At 38.1% G+C, this 23511-nt stretch overlaps 1 protein-coding gene across 1 annotated transcript; it reads left to right on the top strand.

The window, feature by feature from the left end:
- The first annotated feature begins 782 nt into the window (after positions 1–782).
- Positions 783–21117, top strand: fam83c (family with sequence similarity 83 member C). Its single transcript, XM_041979380.1, has 5 exons — positions 783–1744; positions 8489–8656; positions 10182–10306; positions 16633–16869; positions 18508–21117. The coding sequence occupies exons 1-5, from the start codon at positions 1232–1234 to the stop codon at positions 19295–19297; spliced, it is 1833 nt and encodes a 610-aa protein (XP_041835314.1). The 5' UTR covers positions 783–1231; the 3' UTR covers positions 19298–21117.
- The last annotated feature ends 2394 nt before the right edge of the window (positions 21118–23511 follow it).

The raw sequence follows: 23511 nt of genomic DNA on the forward strand, positions 1-23511 counted from the left end.
CTGTTATCTTTTAGTTCCACTTCAAGTTACATATTGAAATATTTCTGAATGGTCTTATGATCTGACTTATTCATATGTCAACAATGCATCAATTCCTGCCCCAACAAAGACAAAAAAACAACTCATCCTGAACTTAGGGGTGTGTAGGAATTTACGATCCAATGAAATGTTGTGTTTGTTTATTTCTGTTTTTAAGATAGGCATCCCTTCTACTTATTTTGTTTGCACAGGATGTCAAAATTTCAGCCTGTTAACACAAAAAATGCTCAGTTTACATTATATTCCATTACAGGTATTTTACCTGACGCTTTTATTCTAAGCTAATTACAATGGTTAGGCAGTAGGGTTAAGGGTCTTCGCTAAGGACCCAAATATATATATATATATATATATATATAGTATGTATAGCTATATATATTATTTATTCATATATTTTATATATAAATTATAAATATATATATATATATATATATATTTGTCTTTCTAACATTCATGTTAATTTATTTTGCTTCTTCATTTCTTGTATCAGATTTGACTTGTTGCATTTATCCATTCTGTGCACTGTTTTTCTTTCTTTTATTATTTTCACTAACTACCGTCTCAGCTGCTTTATCATGCATTTCCTAACCGGACGTATGCTACCTGTTGTGAGCTGGTTGGCTTGACAACGGCGGCAGAAGGCGGAGACTGTTCGAGCCGGAGACCAATGACAGGACAGGAAGCAACAGGTGAGCAGAAAACACACACCTTACCCTCACACGCACACACGCATACACACAACACCGAGGCAGAGGAAGAGGAGGAGGCCGAAGCGAAGAAGAGGCTCCTGGGACGTTACATCCTGAAGGGCAGGACGGGAACCGGAGAAGCCGGGTCCATTTCGCTGCCTCGGAGCGACGCTGCGCCGCTTGGTTTGGATTACCGCCGCGTCTGAAGACAAAAAACACGAATTGTTCCTTTAATAAAGTGTTTTTGGCGCTTCACGAGGACTTTGTGAGACTTTGGAGCTGGAAGGCGTTAGGTTTAGTTTTGCAGGATCACAGCAGCGGGTTCTTGGGTGTTTGTGGTCCGGAAAGCGGATTATTGATCTGCTGTAGTCTGACATAATCCGCTGTTTGTGGTAATAAAAGCAACCATGCTTACACAACCCGGGCACAACGGAGAATAGTTTTCTTTCTTTTTTTTCGTCCCGGAGGGTTTTTATAAAACAGACTACACCTGCAGCAGCACCATGATCAGCTCCGAGGGCCTCCGACCGGCCACGAACGGCAGGAAGCCGCTAGGGAAGCTCGCCTCCCGCCTCGAGGAGGTGAAGAACCCGTGGAGGCAGGGCTCCACGCTGGAACTCAGCCACAACGAGGCGGCCCGGCTGGCCACCGACGCCCTGCTGGAGCACGGGGAAAAGGAATACCGCAGGGTGCTGGCCGAGGAGCGGGAGCTGAATTTCCTCTCCCCACTGGAGATCCACTACATCAGCCAGCATGCGGCCAGCAAGGCTTGCGGCTCCGAGAGCAACGGCGCCGGCTCCAACGACCGGGACTTCGGGGACGGAGACGCCGTGTCCGAGCTCACCTCCGGGACTTACTTCCCGATGATGTCTGATGAGGAGCCGCCGATGCTGGAGCTCGGCTGGCCGGAATCGCCAGTGAGATACGGACCGTCAGAGACCCAGATCTACTTCCAGAGAGACAAGTCCCACAACATCAAAGACCTCATCAGGTCCCTGATCAACAAGGCCAAAAAGGTAAGAAAGCTGTGGGGCCAAAAAGGACCTCAGGGGCCCCATAAACTCTACAGCAATGTAAACAGTTGAAGTTTGTTTTCAGGAAGTAGGCTAATTCATTTTAAAGAAGTCTGTGGGTCCAAAAAGAGTTTTTTTTTCTTTTAAAAATTAGCTTAACAGATTATGGTTTTTGTTTAATTTAAACATTCATCCAGAGTTAACTGGTGGTGAAATAAGTTAGTCCCAGTAGACCTGAACGACCTTTGTGAGTGTAGTGACAGAAAACTGCATGTCTAAATGTTTTTAACATTCAGCCATCTAAAACATCCTGAAACATTCAGTTTATTGTCACAGAAGATGGAAAATAGCTATCACGTGTGAGGAGCTGGAACTTGAAGTGAACTGAAAAAAGACAGCAGCTCTTTCACATGTGAGATCTGATAACCCAAATATATTTGTGGGGATGGAAATTAAGTTCCCTGTAAATGTGTCTACACAACCAGTTAACATCAGGCTGCTTTTAGGAGCAAAATATTTATTGTCTCTTTATGCCTTTTTGTCATAATCTCAGTGTGACTTTCAAGCACAAATAGGAGGATTGAAATACTTAGTTTTTAAGCTGTTATTGTTCATAAATGAACTTGGACAAAAGCTGTAGATGTCATCTGATCTCTGCAGATACAAGTGACTAAAACGCTAACAGTAATTTGCATTTGCTTGCAATTAATGGACAAAAATGTGTAAACGTAAATGCATTCATACAAACTGAGATAGCTGTTGTTGTTTAGTTTAGATTACCTGCAAACACAACATTCATGGTGATATTCATTAATAAGTATTATTGTTGACCTGAAACTAACGAGTTAAGTAGGTCACCTCTTCTATTGACAAGTTAAACATTTACAGCTGAGGATTTTTGCTGTTTTTATGATTGAATTTGTCTGTGTTGGAGGAAAAGCTTGTTGAAAAGTCAGAAAATATCCTCCAGACTGAAGATACAGGGTGGTTTTGTTGGAGTGTATCTTCACTGCGTCACCAGGAGGCAGCCAGGTGTATTTTCTGTTTTTTATCTTCCGCCTGACTGTGTTAATCCGTCCCTGGTCTGACATGCAGCAGGCCTGGGCCAGCCGGTGTTTGATCAGCTTTTATCAGCCTCCCAGCTGGAGGCCAAGCGCCCACCATGTCCTCTGCTCAGCAGCTGACCTCAGATCAGAGGTGTTCAGCCATCTTTCCAGCAGACACAAATGCAACTGGAATAGTTTTCAGCCATAAACTGCTGTGTAAAATGTAAATTAAAATGGGATGCAGTGATTTCCAAATCCCATAAACCCATATTTTATTAATAAAAACATAAACAACATATGAGAGGTTGAAACAGAAATTTTTGTAGTTCATGGAAAATATTTTTTATTTTTAATCTGATGGCAGCAGCACATCTCTAAAAAGCTGGAACAGTAGCTGGAAAAGTAACTGATATAAATAAACAACTGGAGGAGCATTTAACAGTTAATTAGGTTAATTGGCAACAGGTTGGTAACAAATGGGTATAAAGGAGCATTTCATAGAGGCAGAGCCTCTCAGATGTAATGCAAAATTGTGAAGAATTTAAAGATCCTACTGGTTACAGTGTATTATATATATATTATTATAATTTTAAAAACAGATAATTTGATTTTACACTTTCTTAACATCTTGTCACCTCATATTAAATCCCTCATAGAGGCGAAGAGAATTTCTCTATTTGAATAATTGACACTTTTTTTCTTTTTTCTTTTTTTTACCGGTTTTGGATCATTTGACTGATCTCAGAACAGCCGGGGGTTCAGCAGGTTGTTTCTGAGTCATTTCCTCTTTCTACTTCTATAAATACTGCTGTTTAATATGCAGGAATCTGAGTGTTTTAATAATCAGATCGTATTAGTGCTCGAGAAGCCGTTTCCTCTCTGACGAAGACGTCAGCTTCTTCCTCACTCGCATGCAGAATCAGCAGCTTTCAGACCACATGACTGCGTTAACATGTCTGTGGATGCAGCTGATAAACAGCTGTTAGCAGAGCTTGTTTCCTTTCATCACATTCAGACAATAAAGGAACTTTGACCTCCCCTCTCTCTCTAAATGATCAAGCTTCTTTTTCACTGCAGGAAAAATTACCTGCTGAGACCAGACCACATGAAACCACCCGAAAGACCCTGATTACTACTTCATCAGTTGTTCCATATTACTTTAGAATTAGACAGAATTAAGTCCAGTTATTGTCAGAAATGTTTGATTTTCATGAGTTTGTTTGTGCGACTAAACTGAAATATTAAATTATTATTTAAGTATCAAAGAATAAATCAAGTCAGACCCTTGTTCGTAATCCAAACTGAGCTGCACTCATTAACTCTTTAAAGCTCGACCCTGTTACTCCCTGGCTCTTCTGAAGTCAGGTGATTGGTTTGAATTATTTCTATTTTCTCACTGTTGGTGATAAATTTAATTTTTGTTTGCTAATTTACTCGTGTTGGGAATACTAGCATCACTGCCAGTCTCAAACACAGAGGTTGCAGGATGGTATATATGTATATTAGGGCTGTCAAAAATCATGCTTTAACGTCCGTAACTATTTTATGTAATTATTTGTGTTAATATTTTTAACGCAGTTAATCCATGTCTGACATAACAAGTCCGATGCGTCCTTTATTTCTCTGTTATGACAGTGAGACATGGAGGCAAGATGCTGACGCTATGGATGGATTTGAAAATAAAAAGAACATTGAAGGAACAACCCATGGGCGTTGCCCCCGTGGAGGATGATGGTGTTTAAACACCCACACTTTTCGCGTTGAGAGGGTTCCACACCCACATTTTTTTCTTTTTTTCCGCACATTGAGCACAAACGTTGCTCGTCTCGTGGCTCTCTGGTCTTCTCTGTGTCTGCTTGTCCTCTCTGTCTCCTGTTCCAGTAATCACGACAAGCTTTGCATTGGATCAGAGTCCCCTGGTGAGGCAGTAATATAGAGCTAAATGTTGTCTGCATAGTTATAATCAGATTTGATTGAGCTACTGGGAGCTTGTAGATACTGAACAATAGGTGGCCCAAGAAAGAGCCTTTGAGAACTCCAGCATCTTTAGTTACCAGCTGACACAAACCAGCCGTATCTGACAAAAATATATTGTAAAGATGTTTGTGAGGGTTTCATGTGTACTTGAACACTCCTTGGTCCTGACTGTGAGCTTGGTTGACCACCAGAGACCAGAAAGAAACATATACATTTATATTTCCACCAACTCCTTTTCAGACATGTTTGGACAGTGGTTTTCAAACTAGGTGCAGGACCCCCATGGGGGTTGCGAGATAATTTCAGCGGGTCGCCAGATAATTTTGAAAAATATATAGCCTACATGTATTTAATAAATTTGGGATTTTTACCAGGGCTGTCAAAATAAACCAATAATAAAAAGATACATCTTTGAAATTAGCACCTTAATTCTTTAACACATTAACTCATAAACAACAAAGTTAGTACACATGCCACATTAAAAATCAGAATTTGACATCATTTCCATGACAGAAGCTGATTTTGGGCATGTAGGTACCTTGTCATAGCGGTAAACTGCCACAAACCACTTTCTTCCTTATTTCTAACGATTCTGACATTTTCCACACGTATATTTAGAAGATGCTGCAAGATGGCCTATTTGATACATCACACAATTCATCACAATTATGTTGTCGCATGGTGGTGGGGGTCGCGAGCACCAGTGCGTCTTATCTTGGGGGTCGAGGCTCAAAGAGTTGTAAAACCACTGTGTTAGGAGAAGGAAATGTGAAGGTGTAAGTATCGTCAATGTCAGAGCACATTAGAAATAAACTAGACTGTTAAAGAATCTACTTCATGGAAACTTGAGGATTCAGAAACTTGTTGATGCAGTGTGTTTGAGTGGGAATTTCTTCTCATTTTTAGTTGGTGACTGAGAGATGAGACAGCAGGGACTCGGAGATCAACATTTAATCTGGATATTGAAGTGTTTGAGTGTGCTGAACTGCTTTATGCTCTGTAGCTGCTGCTATGCTTCATGCTCTTTTCCTTTTCCTGTCCATGTTGTGGGTCTGAAGATTGTTTTGTTTTGAGTTTTTATTCAACTCAACTTTATTTGTAAAGCACTTTAATACAACTGAAACAAAGTGCTGAACACAAAACATAAAACAATTTTAAAACAACTAAACTTACTTACCTTACTGGCCTTACTGTGATCTTTTGGTGGCAGATAAGCTTCAGCCAGCTTATTTACATAACAGAAGAGAAGATAAAAGAAAATAATATGTTTGTCAGACCCAGATTGGCCTTTTAAGCTGATCTAAACGTACTAATCTGACTGACAAACACAGTGAAAGCTCTGAAAACGGGGCTGACACATCCAGATAAAGTAGTAATTTCCCTCACAAATAAACACTCGGTGCACTCAGAGAGTGACTCACAAGTAATTTTTTGTTTGTTCAAGCAAGTCTCAAGTCAGTTTTAGTTATAATGAGTAATCTGCCATGTAACGCCAGCTCTCTGGTCTGCTTAGATCACTGCATTGTGTGATCTATGCTTACCCTTTATCTACCTGCGTTTTGTGACAGCGCTCATCTTTATCTTAAAACCAGTGTTTCTCAATCCTGGTCCTCAGGGACCTCTGCCCTGCATGTGTGAGTTCTTTCCAACTCCAGCACACACGATTTACATTAACTGAACAACTTGATCAAGTTCTTTGCAGGCCTGCTAATGAGCCATTTATTTGAGTCAGGTGTGTTACAGTACGGAAACCTCGAAAACATGCAGGGCAGTGGTCCACACTGAAGCTACAGGCTGCAGAAGGTCTTTAAACTGTCCTCACACAGTCTACAGTGCTGCTGTGCCAGACCTGCTGGGTTTCCCTCACGCTGCAGCCTGTAAGCTGAGCGGCAACATGATCAATTAATCAGCTGATGATTTTCTGAGTGGTCTGGTTTGGAATAAAAAACACCTTTATTGTTAATATGATCATAAGAGTTTGTGATTATTTCCTGCTCTTATTTCCATTTTTCTAAAGCTCTCGTGTTAAAAAGCTGCTAAAACAGCTGTAATTTGGATTATTGACTCAAACACTTTCAACTTCCAGGGCTGGAAGAACTGGTTCATTTCTGGTTTCCTGTGTGGCAGCAGTGCTGTCTTGTGTACTATAATTAATGGAAACTTGGAGGCATCAGTGGCCCCTTACAACACGGTTTCATTCAGGGGCCCAGAACTGGTTTATCCTGCAGTGGAAACGTGTGAAACTGAAGGCTGTGCAGTTGTGATGATCTCTCATAAATCATTAAAGATTTTACAGGATGGTGATAAAACCTCACCTGTTACTTTAACCGTTGAAGCTCCAGCAGCAAGTAATCCTGCTGCTCCGACAATCATGGAGGAGCAGAATAAGGAGGCTGTCTGTTCTGAAACTATTTATACAGTTTGATGTGACCTGCCGCCATGTGGCTTCGCCTTTGTCAAGGTGGTGTATGCTAAAAAATGACTGGATTAAGTACATATTTAAAATCATACAAAAATAATTTACCTTTCCACAGAAGTGCATCTAATGTGAAAGAAAGCGTCTTGTTCATTGTTTTCAGTTTTAATTTCTTTCGTCTTCTGTAAATCAAACAATTTCATCAAAGAAAAATCTGAAAACTCTTATTACTTAGTGCAAAAATAACAACACTGATATTAAATCTCAGCTGAAACTCCACCAATTCTGATGCAACAGAAACAAAGAAAAACAATCCTTCATCCACTGAGGTCGCATTTAAAACAAGCTGTCAGGTTTAATTTATGTCTTGAAGGCATGATTTACAATTATGAAAAAGGAAAAAAGAAAGTACACCGGCTCTATATTCTAAGGTTTTATGTTTGAGGACATTTTATAGAAAGGAAGTTCAGTTAAAGAACAGATTGTGCTCGGAGAAACTGCAAAAAATCCCCAATAGCTACATCTCAGACTTTCCAGGCCTCAGTTAGTATGCTAAATGTTAAAGTTCGCAACAGTCCAGTTAGAAAAAGCCTCAACAAGTACGGCTTGTTTGAAAGGGTTGCAGGTCTCTTCTCTATAAAAAGAACATGCAGTACACTTAGGTTTGCAAAGCTGCATCTGAACAAACCACAAGACGTCTGGTCTCCAGACCAAAGTGGAGATGTTTGGTCAGAATGCCAAAAAAAAAAAAAAGAAACATGACATATCGGCACAAACCCCATATACTAACTGTTAAACATGGTGGTGGAGAGCTGATGATCTGGGCTTGTTCTGCAGATACAGGACCTGGACAGCTTGAAATTGTCTCATGCAACAGGACAACAATCCCAAATACAGCAGCAGATATACAACAGAGTGGCAGAAAAGGAAAAGAATCAACATGATCCAGTCAAAGTCCAGATGTCCACCTGACTGATGTGCTGTGGTGGTCAAGAGCTGTGCTGAAACCAGTCACGCAAACCTCAATGAAATAAAGTTGAAAAAAGTAAATCAAAATTCCTCTACAATCATGTAGAAGCCTGAGAACATCATATAGAAAACCATTACGTCAGCGTATCATTGCTAAAGGAGCTTCTACCAACTGCTGGAACTTTGAACTGTGTTGTTGTTCTCTGGTTTGGGTTTATTCATTTTAAGGAAAACCAGATGGTTTTTATAACATCTTTAAAACTGAAAGAGGGTGTACTTTGTTTCTTATGACTGTATTTTATGGGTCTGTAATAGTTTAGCTAACGTGAGTCTCTGCAGGTGATCGCGGTGGTTATGGACGTCTTCACAGATGTGGACCTGCTGTGTGACCTCATGGAGGCGTCCAACAAGAGGAGGATCCCCGTCTACATTCTGCTGGACGAGAAGAACCTCCACTACTTCACAGACATGTGTGCAGCGTTGGACATTCAGAACTCACACCTGAGTGTAAGAACAGCTCAGTACAAGCAGTTCTGGCACGTTTCAATCTGTACACAGCGTCTATGTAACTCCACAGGGGCCCCAGAGACGGTGGTGGGCTCCAGCTCACAAACATTTCATTATTATCACACAGAAATGATCAGTTTATCACCATCTTTTTTTTTTTATCTATGAGAGAAAAAGTTTCTAAAAATGACCAGAAGGTGAGGATTTACTCACGTGAAGATTTTAGTTCGTAATTTCTAACATAAAGCTGGACTGACAAAAGGAGACATTTCAGAGTTTTTAATTTGGCTTTTTTCCTCTTTCTACTAAAAAAGCAGGAAGAAAAACTTGTCAAACTATTAGTTATCAACAGTATAAAGTAAATTTTGACATCACCTTTGATTTAAATAGCAGTTAATGAAGTTACTGACTAAAAGAAATTTCTGGAATGACTTTGTAAATGTTTAGACTTCCAGACTGTAAGGAAATTGGACCCAAAGAAGAGAGAATTTTCCTGCATCTGACTCCTTAGGAGGTCTTTGTCCAGTGTCTCTGTTCATTCATTCATTCATTCATTCATTCATTCATTCATTCATTCATTCATGTATTTCTTTATTTATTTTTGGGATAATAATCAAGAAACCCTGCCACCAGAATGCCACTACTTAAGTTTTCTTCATGTTTTTTCCATGCTGCCCCAACATCTATTTAAAGACAGTGTTTTACCACCTGTGTTGGTTTACTGTGTGAGTTTATATAAAAAATGCTAGTTCAATAATGCTGGTTATATATATATATATATATATAGATATATATATGTGTGTGTGTGTATAAAACTTTGTTCGCATTTAATTTTTTTGACCCATTCAAGAAAAAAAAAAGAAAAAATATCCCGTGGCAGCCCAACTGTGTATTTGAGCTCTCACTCAGTTTTGCTGCCTCAGCTGTAAAATATTTCTTTACTTGACTTCCAGAAATCACACCATAGTGAAACAGAAGAAGAAGAAGACTGCAGCAGGATGTTAATGTGTTTAGACAGTCAGTCGGACAGACAGACAGATGGATTCATTCATGGTTCAGATGCCTTTTTTTGTGATTAATCACTTAGATCACAGCATGTTATGCAAGAAATGCTTAAACATTAACAGTTGTATGTGCACATTCAGAAGTTTAGAGAAAGAGATTTGAAGTTTACCTGTAAAGGTTATAGTGCATGTGGAACCTCATGCATCGGTCCACAGTTTTGCAGGTTTTCCTGCTCTAACACAACTGCTAGTAGCCCCACTGGTAGCCTTATAGTGCATTTTAAGGTCATTCTGATGTCGTACAAAGAGCCCAACATTTTCTGAGTATTGTAGATATTTATTACTTTCTTTATCCTGTGAGGGAAATTTCTTTCATGTGGTTCACATGTTGGAATTTATTAAATCAAAAGTTAAATTGACTTGGAGATGTCCACTGAAGTATCTCTGTTCTGTGAATGATCAAACATACATGTTAATATATGTGTGTGTGTGTGTGTGTGTGTGTGTGTGTTCGTATGCAGAGCATGCGTATTCGCAGCGTTTGTGGTGACACCTACTGCACCAAGAGTGGCAAGAAGTTTACCGGTCAGGTCCTGGAAAAGTTCATGATCATCGACTGTGAAGAGGTCATTGCAGGCTCGTACAGGTGAGGGCAAACACACACACATTGTTTAAGCTGATCAGAGGTGATCATCACATCAATTAAACCGAACTTCGACCAATTGCATCCAGAACTTAAAAAAAAACTCTTTAATCATAATTTCTTTTAAACTCATAGATGTTTAAAAATCTTTTTTTCATCTGCATTTTTTTCTCCTTTTTGTTCGTCTACCTCCAGTATCTGTTTCTGCTTTCATTTCTCTGCTTCATTGTGTTTTTGAAGAGATCTGTCTTTCAGTGTTTGTCATGGGCTCAGCTAAAAACAAAACAAAATAAAACCTGTACTTCCTGTTGCACTGCTACGGTCCAGAAAGCAGTTTGATTATATAGTCTGCAGCAGCTAGACATACGATGAATAATGTGCTTGTGGGATAATTTAGCCCTCTGTACAATCCCATAATGTACAATAATTTGAGCTGTTTATCATGCCGATGTCAAATTTATTTATAAAGCACATTTAAAACTGCGACCTCTGCCCAAAGTGCTGTACATAGGTACTAAATACACACTAAAAATAATGCTAGCATGTGATTGCACTTTTTTTTTTTTTTTTGCCATGAACTCATTTCTTAATTTAGTAGCTTTTTACTATATTTGTTTATTCATTCAATAGTGTATTTTTATGTTTTTGATTTTGTTGGTTTTTCTAGGAATTCTAGGAAACACTTGCTTCTGAACTTTATTTATTACCAATTAATTGATAGAAATTCAAAGTATGCCATGTGGTGAGGATATAATCTGAGATTTGAATTTTTCTTTCTGAAGTTTTTGGCCACAGAGCTAAATCGATGCTGTGTGTCAAAACAATTGGTTCGGGGCTAGTTAGGGTTTTTATGTTTTCTAAGTTATTACTCCAAATAAATACTATTTTAGATAAATTGACCAACGTCTGATGACATGAAGAGTCATTTTGTGGGTTTGTGATTGTTAGGAAAACTATTCTTACTGATTAACAGCTTCTTTTCTAACAACTGAGGGTCTAAATTATAATTTCCAAGCAACCCAGCCCCATTTCCCAGCATTGGTTTAGTATAAATAAAATTTAGATAGGGCTTTGTTTTACTTTATTTCTTTTTCCACTGATTGTGAAATATAAATAAAAATGTTTTCTTATGGATTTTCAAACAGACAATCAGTTGCCACAAACACATATTTATCTCCAGAAAGCCAGGAGCCAGCAGACATCGAGTTGTACTGCAATACTGGTTTCAGCTTTTGCTGCCTCAATTTTTGTTGTTTCACACAGTTTAAAACTTGTTTCTTTAGTTTTTGCGGCAATAACTAAATGTATCACAGCCAGGACGGTGCATCTGAGCGCAAAAACAAGAGCATCTTTAGATGGCTTACGGTTAGCAGTCTCACGTTTGCTTTGCATCTTTTCCTGATAAGCGGCGGATCACAGGAGGAAGCTGATGGCTGCCATGAGTTTGCAAATTTCTGCGTGGATAAGCTGCATAACAAAGCTGACGTTGTGCCGCAGAGCAATTGTTAGTAAAGGGCTGATTGTGGGTAAAACTGTGAGAGGAATACCTGAGTAATACCTGTAATTATACCCAACAAGCAGATGAGTGTGATGAGCTGTGAGCTGCTGCCTCAGGAACACTGTGTGTGGGACATATTTCACGTTTGTAGTTCTGGAAATGTCCCTATTTCCCCTTATTGTTATTTCCCATTATTTCTTCTTAATATTAAACTTTTTCAAAAATCTTCCTCAGTTCTTCTGCTTCGTACTCATCCTCAGCTCAGATGGAGCTCCACTTGTTCAGCTGGTTTTAGTTGTAAGTGTGTGTTTGTGTGTTCTCGTGTATGTGTGGGGAGCTAAATCTGTTTTCAGCCCCATTGAGGGGGATTAGTATTCCTTTTATGGACACAGTGTGCTTCCACATGATGCAGATAAAAAGGTTTTTTTGGGTGAAGACTTGGTTTAAGACTCTGCATTTAGAATTGTGAAGGGATGGAAAGTGTGTGAATGTCGTGACAAACTGTGCTGTGTGGATTTTAACAAGTCCATGTCACAGAAGCTGCGTGTACTTGATGGTGTAATTATAAGGCCGGCCTCAGCTGGTAAAAGGCGACCATTGGGACTCGGTGAAGTGTTGTCGTTGGAGGATTAAGTGTGGCATCAGGTGTGCAGCAGGTAAGAGGGTTGGGTCAGGCAGGATGACAGGTTTCAAACTGCACTTTTCACTAAGGAATGAAGGGTTAGACCAGAGGAGGTGGTAAGCAGCTCGTCACACCTTTTTTCCTCTGCACGAAATTTCCCCCTGTAACTTTTGTTTCAAATCCTATAAAATATCAAGAGATTTAAAGCCAATTAACTGATTAAGAAGCAAATAAACACAGACTCTGGAATATTCATTGCAGCTTTGCGTTTGTCTGAAAATATAAAATCATGTTTTTAAAAAATATCAAGACATGAAATTCTGTGCCAATACTAAGTATCGATACTCAATACTATAGGGAGGAAAAAATGATTTATTTTAAATCAAAGTCAGAACACACAAAAACAACAACACATCTAAACAATACAACAAAACTATATTAATAAATATTAGAAAAGACATTAACACTGTAAAATAACTGCATTATTTTAAGCTCCATTGGTTTGTGCAGAAATAGTCTTCATACAGTCTAGAACAGTGTTCTCCGACTGTTCGCTCACTGTGTGCAAAAAAATACAAAACTAAAAAAAACTTCAGCCACTAGTTGGTGATCTTATTTACGTAAGTGTCCTTTTCTTCACAACTTGAGATGAGCTCAAGCTAACAATAAAACAAACAACCTAGTTAACATTGTCTACTTTTTAAAACTAGATTATTTAATAAACATTGTAAAAGATTAGCTTTTCACATTCTTTTCGATATTCTTTTTGTGTATGCTGAATTTTCATCCTGTTTCCTTTATGTATGTTTTATTGCAAGAGTGACATGGATTGACGTTGGATTTATTATTTTAGTCTACTTTATCTTTCGGGTGGACAAGTAGTTGCCTGAGCTTTACGTAAGGTTTGACAGGTCTGCTGATATGATGTTTATCCATTGTCCTTTGGATGCGCTGTGACACCCCTGACGGATGAGAGTGATCACTCCTTTGTTTTCTGTTTTGTCTTTTCTTTTCTTTATTTCTGCCTGGGTGTGCTCTTTTTGTTTTACCTGTTGTCATTCCTTCTGTACTGCCCATTTTGCATATTGGCAGCTGGTGAGTGTCTTGGATGTGTTTCTCTTCCTCCTTTTTGCCTTCCGCCTACCATGTTGGTGCGGTGATACAGTGTCCTAACTACGGATAATTTGTGCGTAATGGGGTGTTCTGATGCCCATAATAAGTGGTTGTCTGTGTTTGTTGGTTTCATGTGTGTCTTTATTTTTATGCTTTTGTTGTGTTTGTGGGTATTTTCATATCCAGAAAGGCTAAGGATTGTTCTGATTCTTCCTCGTGTGTAAACTTTATCAGTCCCATTAAACCCATTGGTGATTAAGCTTAATTTCTCGTGTATTTTTCCAGAACGTTGTCCACGTATCGTTTCCATAGGATCGGTCTGCAGTGCTCAGGTGCTGATGTTGTTTCTTTTTCCTCGCACATGATGGCTGATAATGGTTCCCCCTTGGTAAATCCTTCTCTCTACCGGGAGATGGTATCGCAAAATTAAAAATATCTGGAAGTAGCGATGAATCATAAGTTTGGCAGTGTCTTTCACTGTGACATTTGTCCATTTTCTAAGTGTTTTGTCCACAGTTCACCATTGTTGTACTATATCCAGTGTTGCTTCGACTGGCATCCGGGTGATACAACGTTGTGATATGAATAGTTTGTCTGTTGCCACTTTGATGTTTTTTAATTCTAAGCATTTTTGCAGGGCTGATCTTTGTTTCCTAGGAGCGGTTTCAATAAATCTGCAAGGAATTTGGACAGGTTGCATGTGATTGAGCTAATGCTGTCTACAATTGGTCGCTCTGGAATTGGGGGTTTATGTTTTTTTGTTGTGCTGTAAATCCGTGGTGTGATGTTCGCAATTGGGATGAGAAAGACTGTTTATCTATTTATCTGTTATTCTGTCGTCTTTCCTGTTTGCTTTTTTTGTCCAGAAGTTTTCCAATTCTTTTTTTAATGTGTTTTGTTCTTTTGGAACAAATTTTCATGGACTTTTCTTAGTCCATCTCTGTTTATATTTTGTGTCTTTACCATTAATGTGGTAAATTATTGGAAGAATTTAAGTAATTTACCATATCCTATCAAATCAAGCCTGCATGAAGAAGAGGCTGAATCGTTTTTTTGTTTAATGATTTTTGGAAAAATCTTAAATGTGATTTATTAGCTGAACCACTAACAGGTAAATCAAATTTAATGAAGAAGATAGTTTACTTGTTTATCTGGCCATTACTAACCTTTTGAGGAAAATGGCATGTTTCCAACTTTTACAACTTCTTTGATATTCAAACATAACTTTATTAACAGGAACAATCAAACAATAAAAGTGAACCTAATGACTTGAAGGTGTGTTCTGAACACTTCCTTTCGAGAAGGTACCTGGAAGTTAATTTCAGGTGAGTCATGTTATGACTACCTGACAGCTGTGTGATTGGTAGTTTATCTGGGTTTTTAGCAGCTATTTATTTTTTGGTTGCTGAGTGACTGATTTGAAATCTAACAACTACCCCTCACTATTGCTACAGTCTCTTTCATATGACAGTGATTAAATCATGACTTTGTTCTTAATTGCCTTTAAGCAGAAATAAATATCAGTGTATTCCTTAAACAAATGTGGACAATCTAAAATCTGAGTGCAAATGTTAGAGAAGTTTTCAGCTGACATTATACTCTCACTATTGCTGGTGTTTTTCTTTGTACTGTTTCTATTATGGGATCATGGATTTAAATTAGCATCTTGCTAAATCAGGTATATTTATGATAATAAATATGCACTGTTGCATCCAAATAATGGATTAAATATATATATATATATATATATATATATATATATATATATATATATATATATATATATTCAATTCCCCATCCAAACTAAGAAGTACTAACAAAACTAAGTGGTTTGCTTAAAGTAACTAGTAGCTAATTAGCTAACCTGTAAAATTGTTGGTGAGTTGTAAGAATTAGCTGAAATAATATTTCACTACTTTGTCCGCTGATGAGGAGAAGGGAGATAGAGTACCGCACCGTCATTGTTACAGGGAACAAGCATGCGCAGAACGACAAGAATTTATTTAAAGCACTTTACATGAACTAGGAATTATTCAGTTTCAATTTAAAATCAGAATTAACCAACTTACTTTGGATTTAGGTTAAATTCAGAATGGTCATTAGGTGTTTACAAGGTAGTTTTTAATCTTTTTTAAAGAGGATTTAATTGTTATTCTGAATTAAAGGAGAATTAAAACAATCATGTAAACATGGCCAATGGCTGACTGAAATAAGTAAATTCCTTAAGTATGAATGAGTTATACACACCTTTATAAGATCAGAGGAAATGCAGGTTTTTTCTTCAAGGTAGCGATAAATCCCAGTAGATAACCAGTTTCTGAAGTACTCAGACCAGCCTGTCTAGTACCAACAACCATGCCACGTTCAGTGTTACTTATACCCTTTTTCTTCTTTAGTCTGGTTTAAACTTCAGCAGGTTTTATGGGCCATGTCTACAAAAAGTTGCTGCCATGTGATTGGCTGATTATATATATATGTTTAGAAACAGTTAACAAGTAGATCTGATAAAGTGACAGCCGAGTATATATTAATATGTCAATTTGGAATCAGGTGGGAATCACCCCTTTAATTTACTCCCATTTACCTTTTTTTATTCTGCTTAATGAGGCTCTGTTTCATCAGTTATAAAGTGTTATGAGCAAATGTTGTCAGTCTGAATAGATTTTATAGAATGAATTTGCTTGTGTTTACTGGTTTGTTCAGTTTTTGTGTGAAAATAAACAAAAAGAACTCATACATTGGTGTGGTTGTCTGCTACTGAACCCATGTGTCATTTCTTTGGCCATGAAAGGGTTTTTTTCCAGCTGCTCAGGCATTTTCAGTGCTTATGCATGGCAAATAAGATGATGAGTCACTGCAATGACTCATCGTCACCCAGGAACTAGTTAAATTCTCTGCAAGCCTTTTGTAATCAGCGGGCGGTGGCAGGAGATAAATTGCTCAAAGGTAGCTGATAGATACAAAGCCAAGGCCTCATTTCATGTTTCATAATTGTGTTTCATAATTTCTAGTTTCCATATGTATTATGGTAATTACCTGCTGCTTGTGACAAATGTCAGGCCTCATTTCTAATTTTCTGCCCTCTCTGCTCTCCAGTTTCAGCTGGCTGTCGGCTCAGGTGCACAGCAACATGGTGATGCATTTCTCTGGTCGCATCACAGATAGCTTTGATCGGGAGTTTCGCTGTTTATACGCTGACTCGCAGATCATCGACTGTTTCTTCAACCCAGAGGAGGAAGGGATGCTCTACTATCCATCATATCAAAGCATGATGGGCCTAGGCATGGGCATGGGGATCGGTGGGGGCCTTGGACTGGATTTACACTCTGACAGGTAAGGAAATCCAGTTGAGGAAGAAAACATAAATACACAGTGAAACAGAAAACTTAGTAAAAAATTATTCTTTTTAGACTGTCCACCTTTCTACACTAACACCTTTTTCCTGTCTTTCAATTACCAAGAAATAAACAAAGGAACTTTTCATAAGTCTTTTTGAGTCAGGGCTGATGCGCCGTCCTTGTGGATCAATGGGATTTGTGAAAGGACACTCTGGAGAGGCAAAAAGCTGGCTTGTGTGGTTCATTTGTGATTGGATAAACGTGGCTTCAAAAGGGGCAAAAAAATGTAGATTTGGCTAATTTTCAATCAGTATTGGAATTGTGATTTTTTTTTTTTTTTTTTTTGTGCAGACCATAAGGTTTTATTGACTGCAGCCATTGTTGTTTGGTAGTAGGTGCTTTCACCTATGAAAGAGAAGTCAACAAGCACAATAACTCTAAACCAGGTATCCCTTGTTTAGAGGAAAATTGAAGATTTTACCTGGAAAGAAAAGAGAAATACAAATGAATGACAACAACATTATACATGGAGAGTAAAGAGAGCAGAGAAGAGCCCAGTGCAGTCATCCCTCAGCAGCCTCGGCCTACAGTAGCATAACTAACGGGATGACTAAGGGTCACCAAGCCAGATCTAACTATAAGCTTTATTTAACAGAAAAGTTTGAAGCCTGATTTGAACGGTAGAGAAGTGTCTGCTGCCTAAATTTAAACTAGGAGCTAGTTCCATAAAGCCTGGTTGCCATCAACAAGTACAGATGGGTACAGTATAAGTTGGTATGTTTTTTTTTTTGCATTTTCACAGGCAAAACCAGGGAAAGGTGCCTGAATATCTGATCTGACCCATCCTAGCTTTGATTGGGACCCTTTCATTTGGTTCCCAATCTTAGTGATGTGACTCAAAAGGGTGGAGCTTGACACACTGTATTCTATTTATAGGCCAAAAGAATCATCATTTCCTGTGCGAGTCGACATAGAACAAAGGGGGAACAACACCATGTTTACTTTTACCTTGGAATTTTTTTACAACGACAACAGGGACCAGCAACACTTTATGATTTTATTTAATAGTTATTGAATATGCACATTTCACGACGGTCTTAAGCGTTCTTCTGTTAAATGCATCTAACGTATACAAAACAAAGATTTAGCAAAGATATGTTCATAACTCCAGATTTATAACCTGAAGGTAAAGTCAACAAGGACCATTTCTGTGAGGTGCAGATGAGGTAAGGATGTGGAAAAAATCAGTATTGGCATCGGACCGATCCCTAGTTAGTACTGTGTATACATCCTACACAATGGACCTTTAACTCTGCTGAGTTATGGAGGCACAAAACACACATTTATGGGAAAAAAGCAGGTTAAAAAAAAACTTTGAGGGTTAACCATGGAGTCAATGGCACAAAAACACATACCATATTAAGAGACAAAAAAGACATTATATGGCAAATTTGTATGCGTCTGTTATGATTAAAGAGAGGACGACTTTAGCTTTAAAGGTCCAAGTGTATCTAACATCTAACAGCTGATGTGTTGGCCAGGTCAGGTGATCAGTCAACACTGTGTGCTGCAGTAGAGTAAAAAAAAAAAAAAAAGTACCATGTACTAATTTAGACTTTCCCTCCTCCTATAGGCAACGGGACAAGGTGTGCTCAGAAAACTCCAGCAGCCAATCAAGCAACAGCATCTCCAGCATAAAGGCTGCACCTGGAATGACATCCAACACAGTCTACAAAGTCACTCAGAGTCACGACAAGAAAGAGCCCACAGGCTCTTCTCACCTGAGCCCAGAAAGAAGAGCTGGAGGTATTGAACGAGTAGGTGGACAATCTCCAACAGCTCGAGGCTCTGCTAACGGGGCAACCAATCATAGCCCTGCTCCTGATCGTCCATCACCTACATATGGTCAGCCAATGGGCATTGAGTGGAACAAGCCTAAACCAATGGACATTATGCGGGCAAATATTAGTGGTACATCCTCTAAATTTCAGGCACTGGGATTGTATGATCACAAACCTAGTATGTTTCATGGCAACCACAACTCAAACCTGAACCCCAAGACCCAGACACCGTCCCCAGTCAATGATAGCAAACTCACCCCCAAGCAGAGGACTTCCTCCAATCAGTTCCTGAACAAACTCTCAGATATGTTCTTGCCAACCACCTCCAAAGACAAAGACTATAACTTCCATAGGTCACCATCTCCTCTTAACTCCTCAGCCTGGGGAGGACCAGACCTCTCACAACCTGAGCCGGAGAGCCAACAGAGCCCACCGCCACCACCATCTCCCGTTGCATTCATTAACCGGCAAGACCAGAAGCGAATGACGTTGGGCCACAGCAAGCTGGACCTTGTAAACCAGTACAATAAGATGAAGTCTAAGCAGGTCTACAGCCGCTTTGAGCTCAAGAGCACAGATTAAACCGAGAGGCCAACAACTGAGTTTGTACTACTCCATTTTACAACTGAAAAGAAAAAAAATCTCCTAGCATTTGCAAGTAGCTTTTCTCAAATTGAAGATTGATTATGTCTAATTCAGTAATTGCAATTTTTTTACTTTCTTCCACAATCCTAAGACCTGCAAGAGAGCAAGCTATAACAGCCATGTTGGTTCAAAGCCTTTGTACAGTTTCCATTTGAAACTATTCAATTAATTACATGAGATGGGTAAGAAGTACAACCTTGTGGTTACTGCTTTTGTTAGGATTTGGGTATACATAAATTATACATCTATCAAAATTCCTTGGAATAAATTTTTAATTCCTATCCTAGCCATTATACTTCAGAATGTTGAATAAAAATATTTAAGAAAAATCTGCATGACAACAGATTAAACTGCTTATTTTTGTTCTTAAAACCTTATTTGCCTTTTTGGTTTTAGATTTATTAAAATCTTAAATGGACAATGTGACTGTAAAACTTCTGTAAAGAATTTTTAACTTATGATATTTCTTTGGTTTGCATTTGTTTTAAATAACTTTTTGGCATTTAAAATTATACCTACTGTTTATATAGAGAAAGTACAGAAGTCACATTTTTTGATGAAACGAGGAAATAATGAAAATAATGGGTGTAAATGGTTTTATTTTTGCTCCCAATTTGAGTTTTCTCAAGTTGATGAACAAGCAAACACACTGGTGCTCTAGCTAGCGTGAGCATTAGCAGTAATTTTACCAGTTTGTACAGATGCCACAGAAATAGCACATATATAATAGCTCAAAAAAGACACTGTTGATTTAGGTAAGTTAACCTTAAATGCTGTGAATTCTTCATACATTAGCTGAATCAGTCAAGCTATTGTTAGCCAAAACAAGCTAACAGAGGTAAGCGTTGCATGGAGCTTCTTTATCTTTTTCTTTTTATTGAGACTTTCAAAGCATGAAATTGCTTAACATCTAATCCTGTTCAACAGAAAACCTGAAACCCCCAAATATTCAATGAAATGTTTTTTTTTTTTGTTTTGTTTTTTGTTTTTGATGTTATCAGCTGCTCCCCTGGTGCCAAAACATGGCAGCCCACTGTTCTCTGGTAAATCTAAAATGTAGAACCTAATTTCCCATTTGGGATTAATCAAATAAAAATTGTTAGAAGATAGCATAAGAAGTTTCCTCTAAAACCTTTTTGCCTTTTTCCTGTATTTTGTTTGTTTTTGCTTTTCTATTTAGTTGTTTGTTTTTTTGTTTGTTTGTTTTTTTTTGTTTTTTTTTTTACAGATTTGGTAGAATACTCTACAAAACCTCAACCGTTCAAGACATGTGGACAACATATGTGTTTTGCAGAAGTTGCAGCCAGTTTCTCCCCTGGCTTGCTCACCAATTAATTTTTCTTCTATAATTTACCAGATTTTGACAGCAGTGGTGTTCACATCACATCGTACAATCCCTGACAACATATTGCTAAACTGCACTGGAAAAAAACTCCAAAGCACAACTATTTTAATGATAAAAATGTTTCCTAAATGAATGCATATTGGCTTTTTTGTTTGATTATTGAAAGAATAATACTGATTTTACAGGTTTTGTTAATCACAGAGAAAACGCTGAAATAATCCAAGAAATGGTTGATTTAATTTCTTGTCAACTTATTGATTTCTATTTTTAATGTAGAAAGAAAAAAACTGAAACAGTTGATACTTGCATTAAGTACAGATTACTTGGTAAACATTTAATCTATTCATTTGAACTTTTTCTTTTAACCAGATAATACATTATATTCCAGGAAGAATGTGTTAAAATGTGGTGATCTTTATCCATTGTGTTTCACAACTTGTGCCTTGATCAACCTGCCTTAAGGTTTACAGCCACATTTTAGACTAAGTGTAATGTCTCCAGTGACCTGAATGAGGTACAAACCTTCTGATTTTACTTTGTTTACTACATGGGACAAACTGTGTTGTTAACAGCAAAAGCAGCACGATGACATTCCTGCTCGTACATATTGATGCTGTTCTAGGACTGAGGTGTAAAACAGTTTGTTTTTTTTCCAACAGTATCTGAGATGAAGATGCTGTTTGTTGTATCTGTTTACAAGTCTGTATTTATGTTCTAGAGTTTGCATGTCTTACTTTTTTGTTTTTTTAATCATCACAGGGTCGTGTTTCCACTCTAGATTGATTTGTATACTGTTTTATAAAACAAATGCTGTTTAACTGCCAGTTGTAACTTATGAGTGACTACAGGACTTTCAGCTCATGGCTTTGGGCAACAGGAATTGAAATGAGCACATATTTAACTGTGTATATTTTGTTTCAGTTGGCATTCATATCTTTCTTTTTGTCCTATTGTTAATCCCAGTCACATCAGAGATACAGTTTGTGGGCATTGATTAACAGCAGCCTGTCATGTTTGGCAGAGTGATGTGGGTTTTATTGTACATAGTGTATTCACGGACTGTTGGGAATTTGGATTTATTGTTTTAAAAAAAAATGTGAAATGGTTGTATTTTATTTTTACAATTTGTCATTAATGTGAAACTTGTTTGATTTTTATGTTAATGTCCTTAATTATTATGAGAAAATTAAATAAAATCAGTTGTTGCTGACCATGTCCATCCCTTTATGACCACAGTGTGCCATCTTCTGATGGCTACTTCCAGCACGATAATGCGGCCAATGTTCTGCCAACAAATCTGCAGCAACTATGTGATGCTGTCAATATGGACCAAAATCTCTGAGGAATATTTCCAACAACTTGTTGAATCTATGCCAGGAAGAATTACGGCAGTTCTGAAAGAAAAATGGAGTTCAACTCTGTACCAGTGGTCCTGATAAAGTGCTGAGTGTATATCCTGTCCCAATTTTAACTTTTTTCGTTCCTTTTCATATCTTTTGTTCTTAGTTGAACTCCGGGTCAATTTCATAAAATGCTGGGAAAAAGCCTTAATGAGTGATCAGCTCTCAGAACACCACCAGTCAAATTTTAGTACTTGCAGAACATCTTCTTAAATATACACAAATGAAATAAAGTGTATGTTGTGGTTTCAGTAGGTCAGTGGACTAAGGATGTTCATAGCAATGTTTAGACCTATGATAGCCAGGATTGGGATTAGTTTTCCTGTCAGGAAGTCCCTCACTAACTACAACACAAACAATGTGGGCTAATAAAAACTCTATCTAACAGAAACATGAACAATGGACCATCCAAGAAAGTGTCCCAAAAGTCTCAAAACTGCACAGAACAATGGAATCACCAGAAATTCATCCTTCATGAAACAAACCTTCAGGGGAAACAGGAAACAGGACAAAGTAAGATTTTTGTTAGCTTGGGTCATTGTGTGTTTGCTGACTTCTGACTTTGCAGTGATGTCATCATTACAACCACAGCAGGATTCTGTTACAAAAAAAATTCACAAGGTCAGCCTCAGTGACTAGGTCACTCTATAGTTGAAGTTCAATGACCGGGGAGGAAACTATGAACTGATTCAAAGTGAAGTGACAGATTTATGAGTTGTCAGATTTCTGGAGTTTGAACTGTAGTGGTGCTAAAGTAAAACTGGCATAAGTGAACTCAAAGTTGTTATCAGGTATCTAATGAAATGCACTCAGGATTTAAAAAATCAAGTTGTGATTTGGTTCTGGATGCTACTTCTTCTGCATTCTTTTCAATGGAATAAACCTGCAGGATTTTAGACAAGACTGTGCTTCTTAATAGCAACTTATAAATTGTGTCAGAAGATGCTATCTGTAAAACCTCCACTGACCTGGTCCTCCTTTTCATTACTTTACATTTTGCATGAATGTTACTTTGTTGATTACAGATACACCCACTCAGCTTGCATTTGAACGCCTGTCCAGTTGGGTCTGCTCCTTTACCATCAGCCAGGCGATGACCTGGGGAGAAGTGATGATGAGTGGCGGAGAATGAGTTTTCCGCTTAAATGCATTATTAAAGGCATTCATTAACACCAATATACATGGTTTGTTGGGAAGAGGCTTTGCCAAAGCAAAACAGGCACAGATCTTTCAGGGAGAAATTTATCATAAAAATAGTAAAAGTTAATAATAAATTCATAATTGTGCAGACATTTATTTTAGGTTGTAGTCTGCAAATGAAACAGTGTCCATTGGAGGTGTCTTAACATAAGGAAAATTAGTTGAACATAACTTCGCTCCCTAGAGCAGCTGAAAGGAATCAGAAA

Source organism: Melanotaenia boesemani, chromosome 3 (assembly GCF_017639745.1).
Source record: "Melanotaenia boesemani isolate fMelBoe1 chromosome 3, fMelBoe1.pri, whole genome shotgun sequence".
NCBI lineage: Eukaryota > Metazoa > Chordata > Actinopteri > Atheriniformes > Melanotaeniidae > Melanotaenia > Melanotaenia boesemani.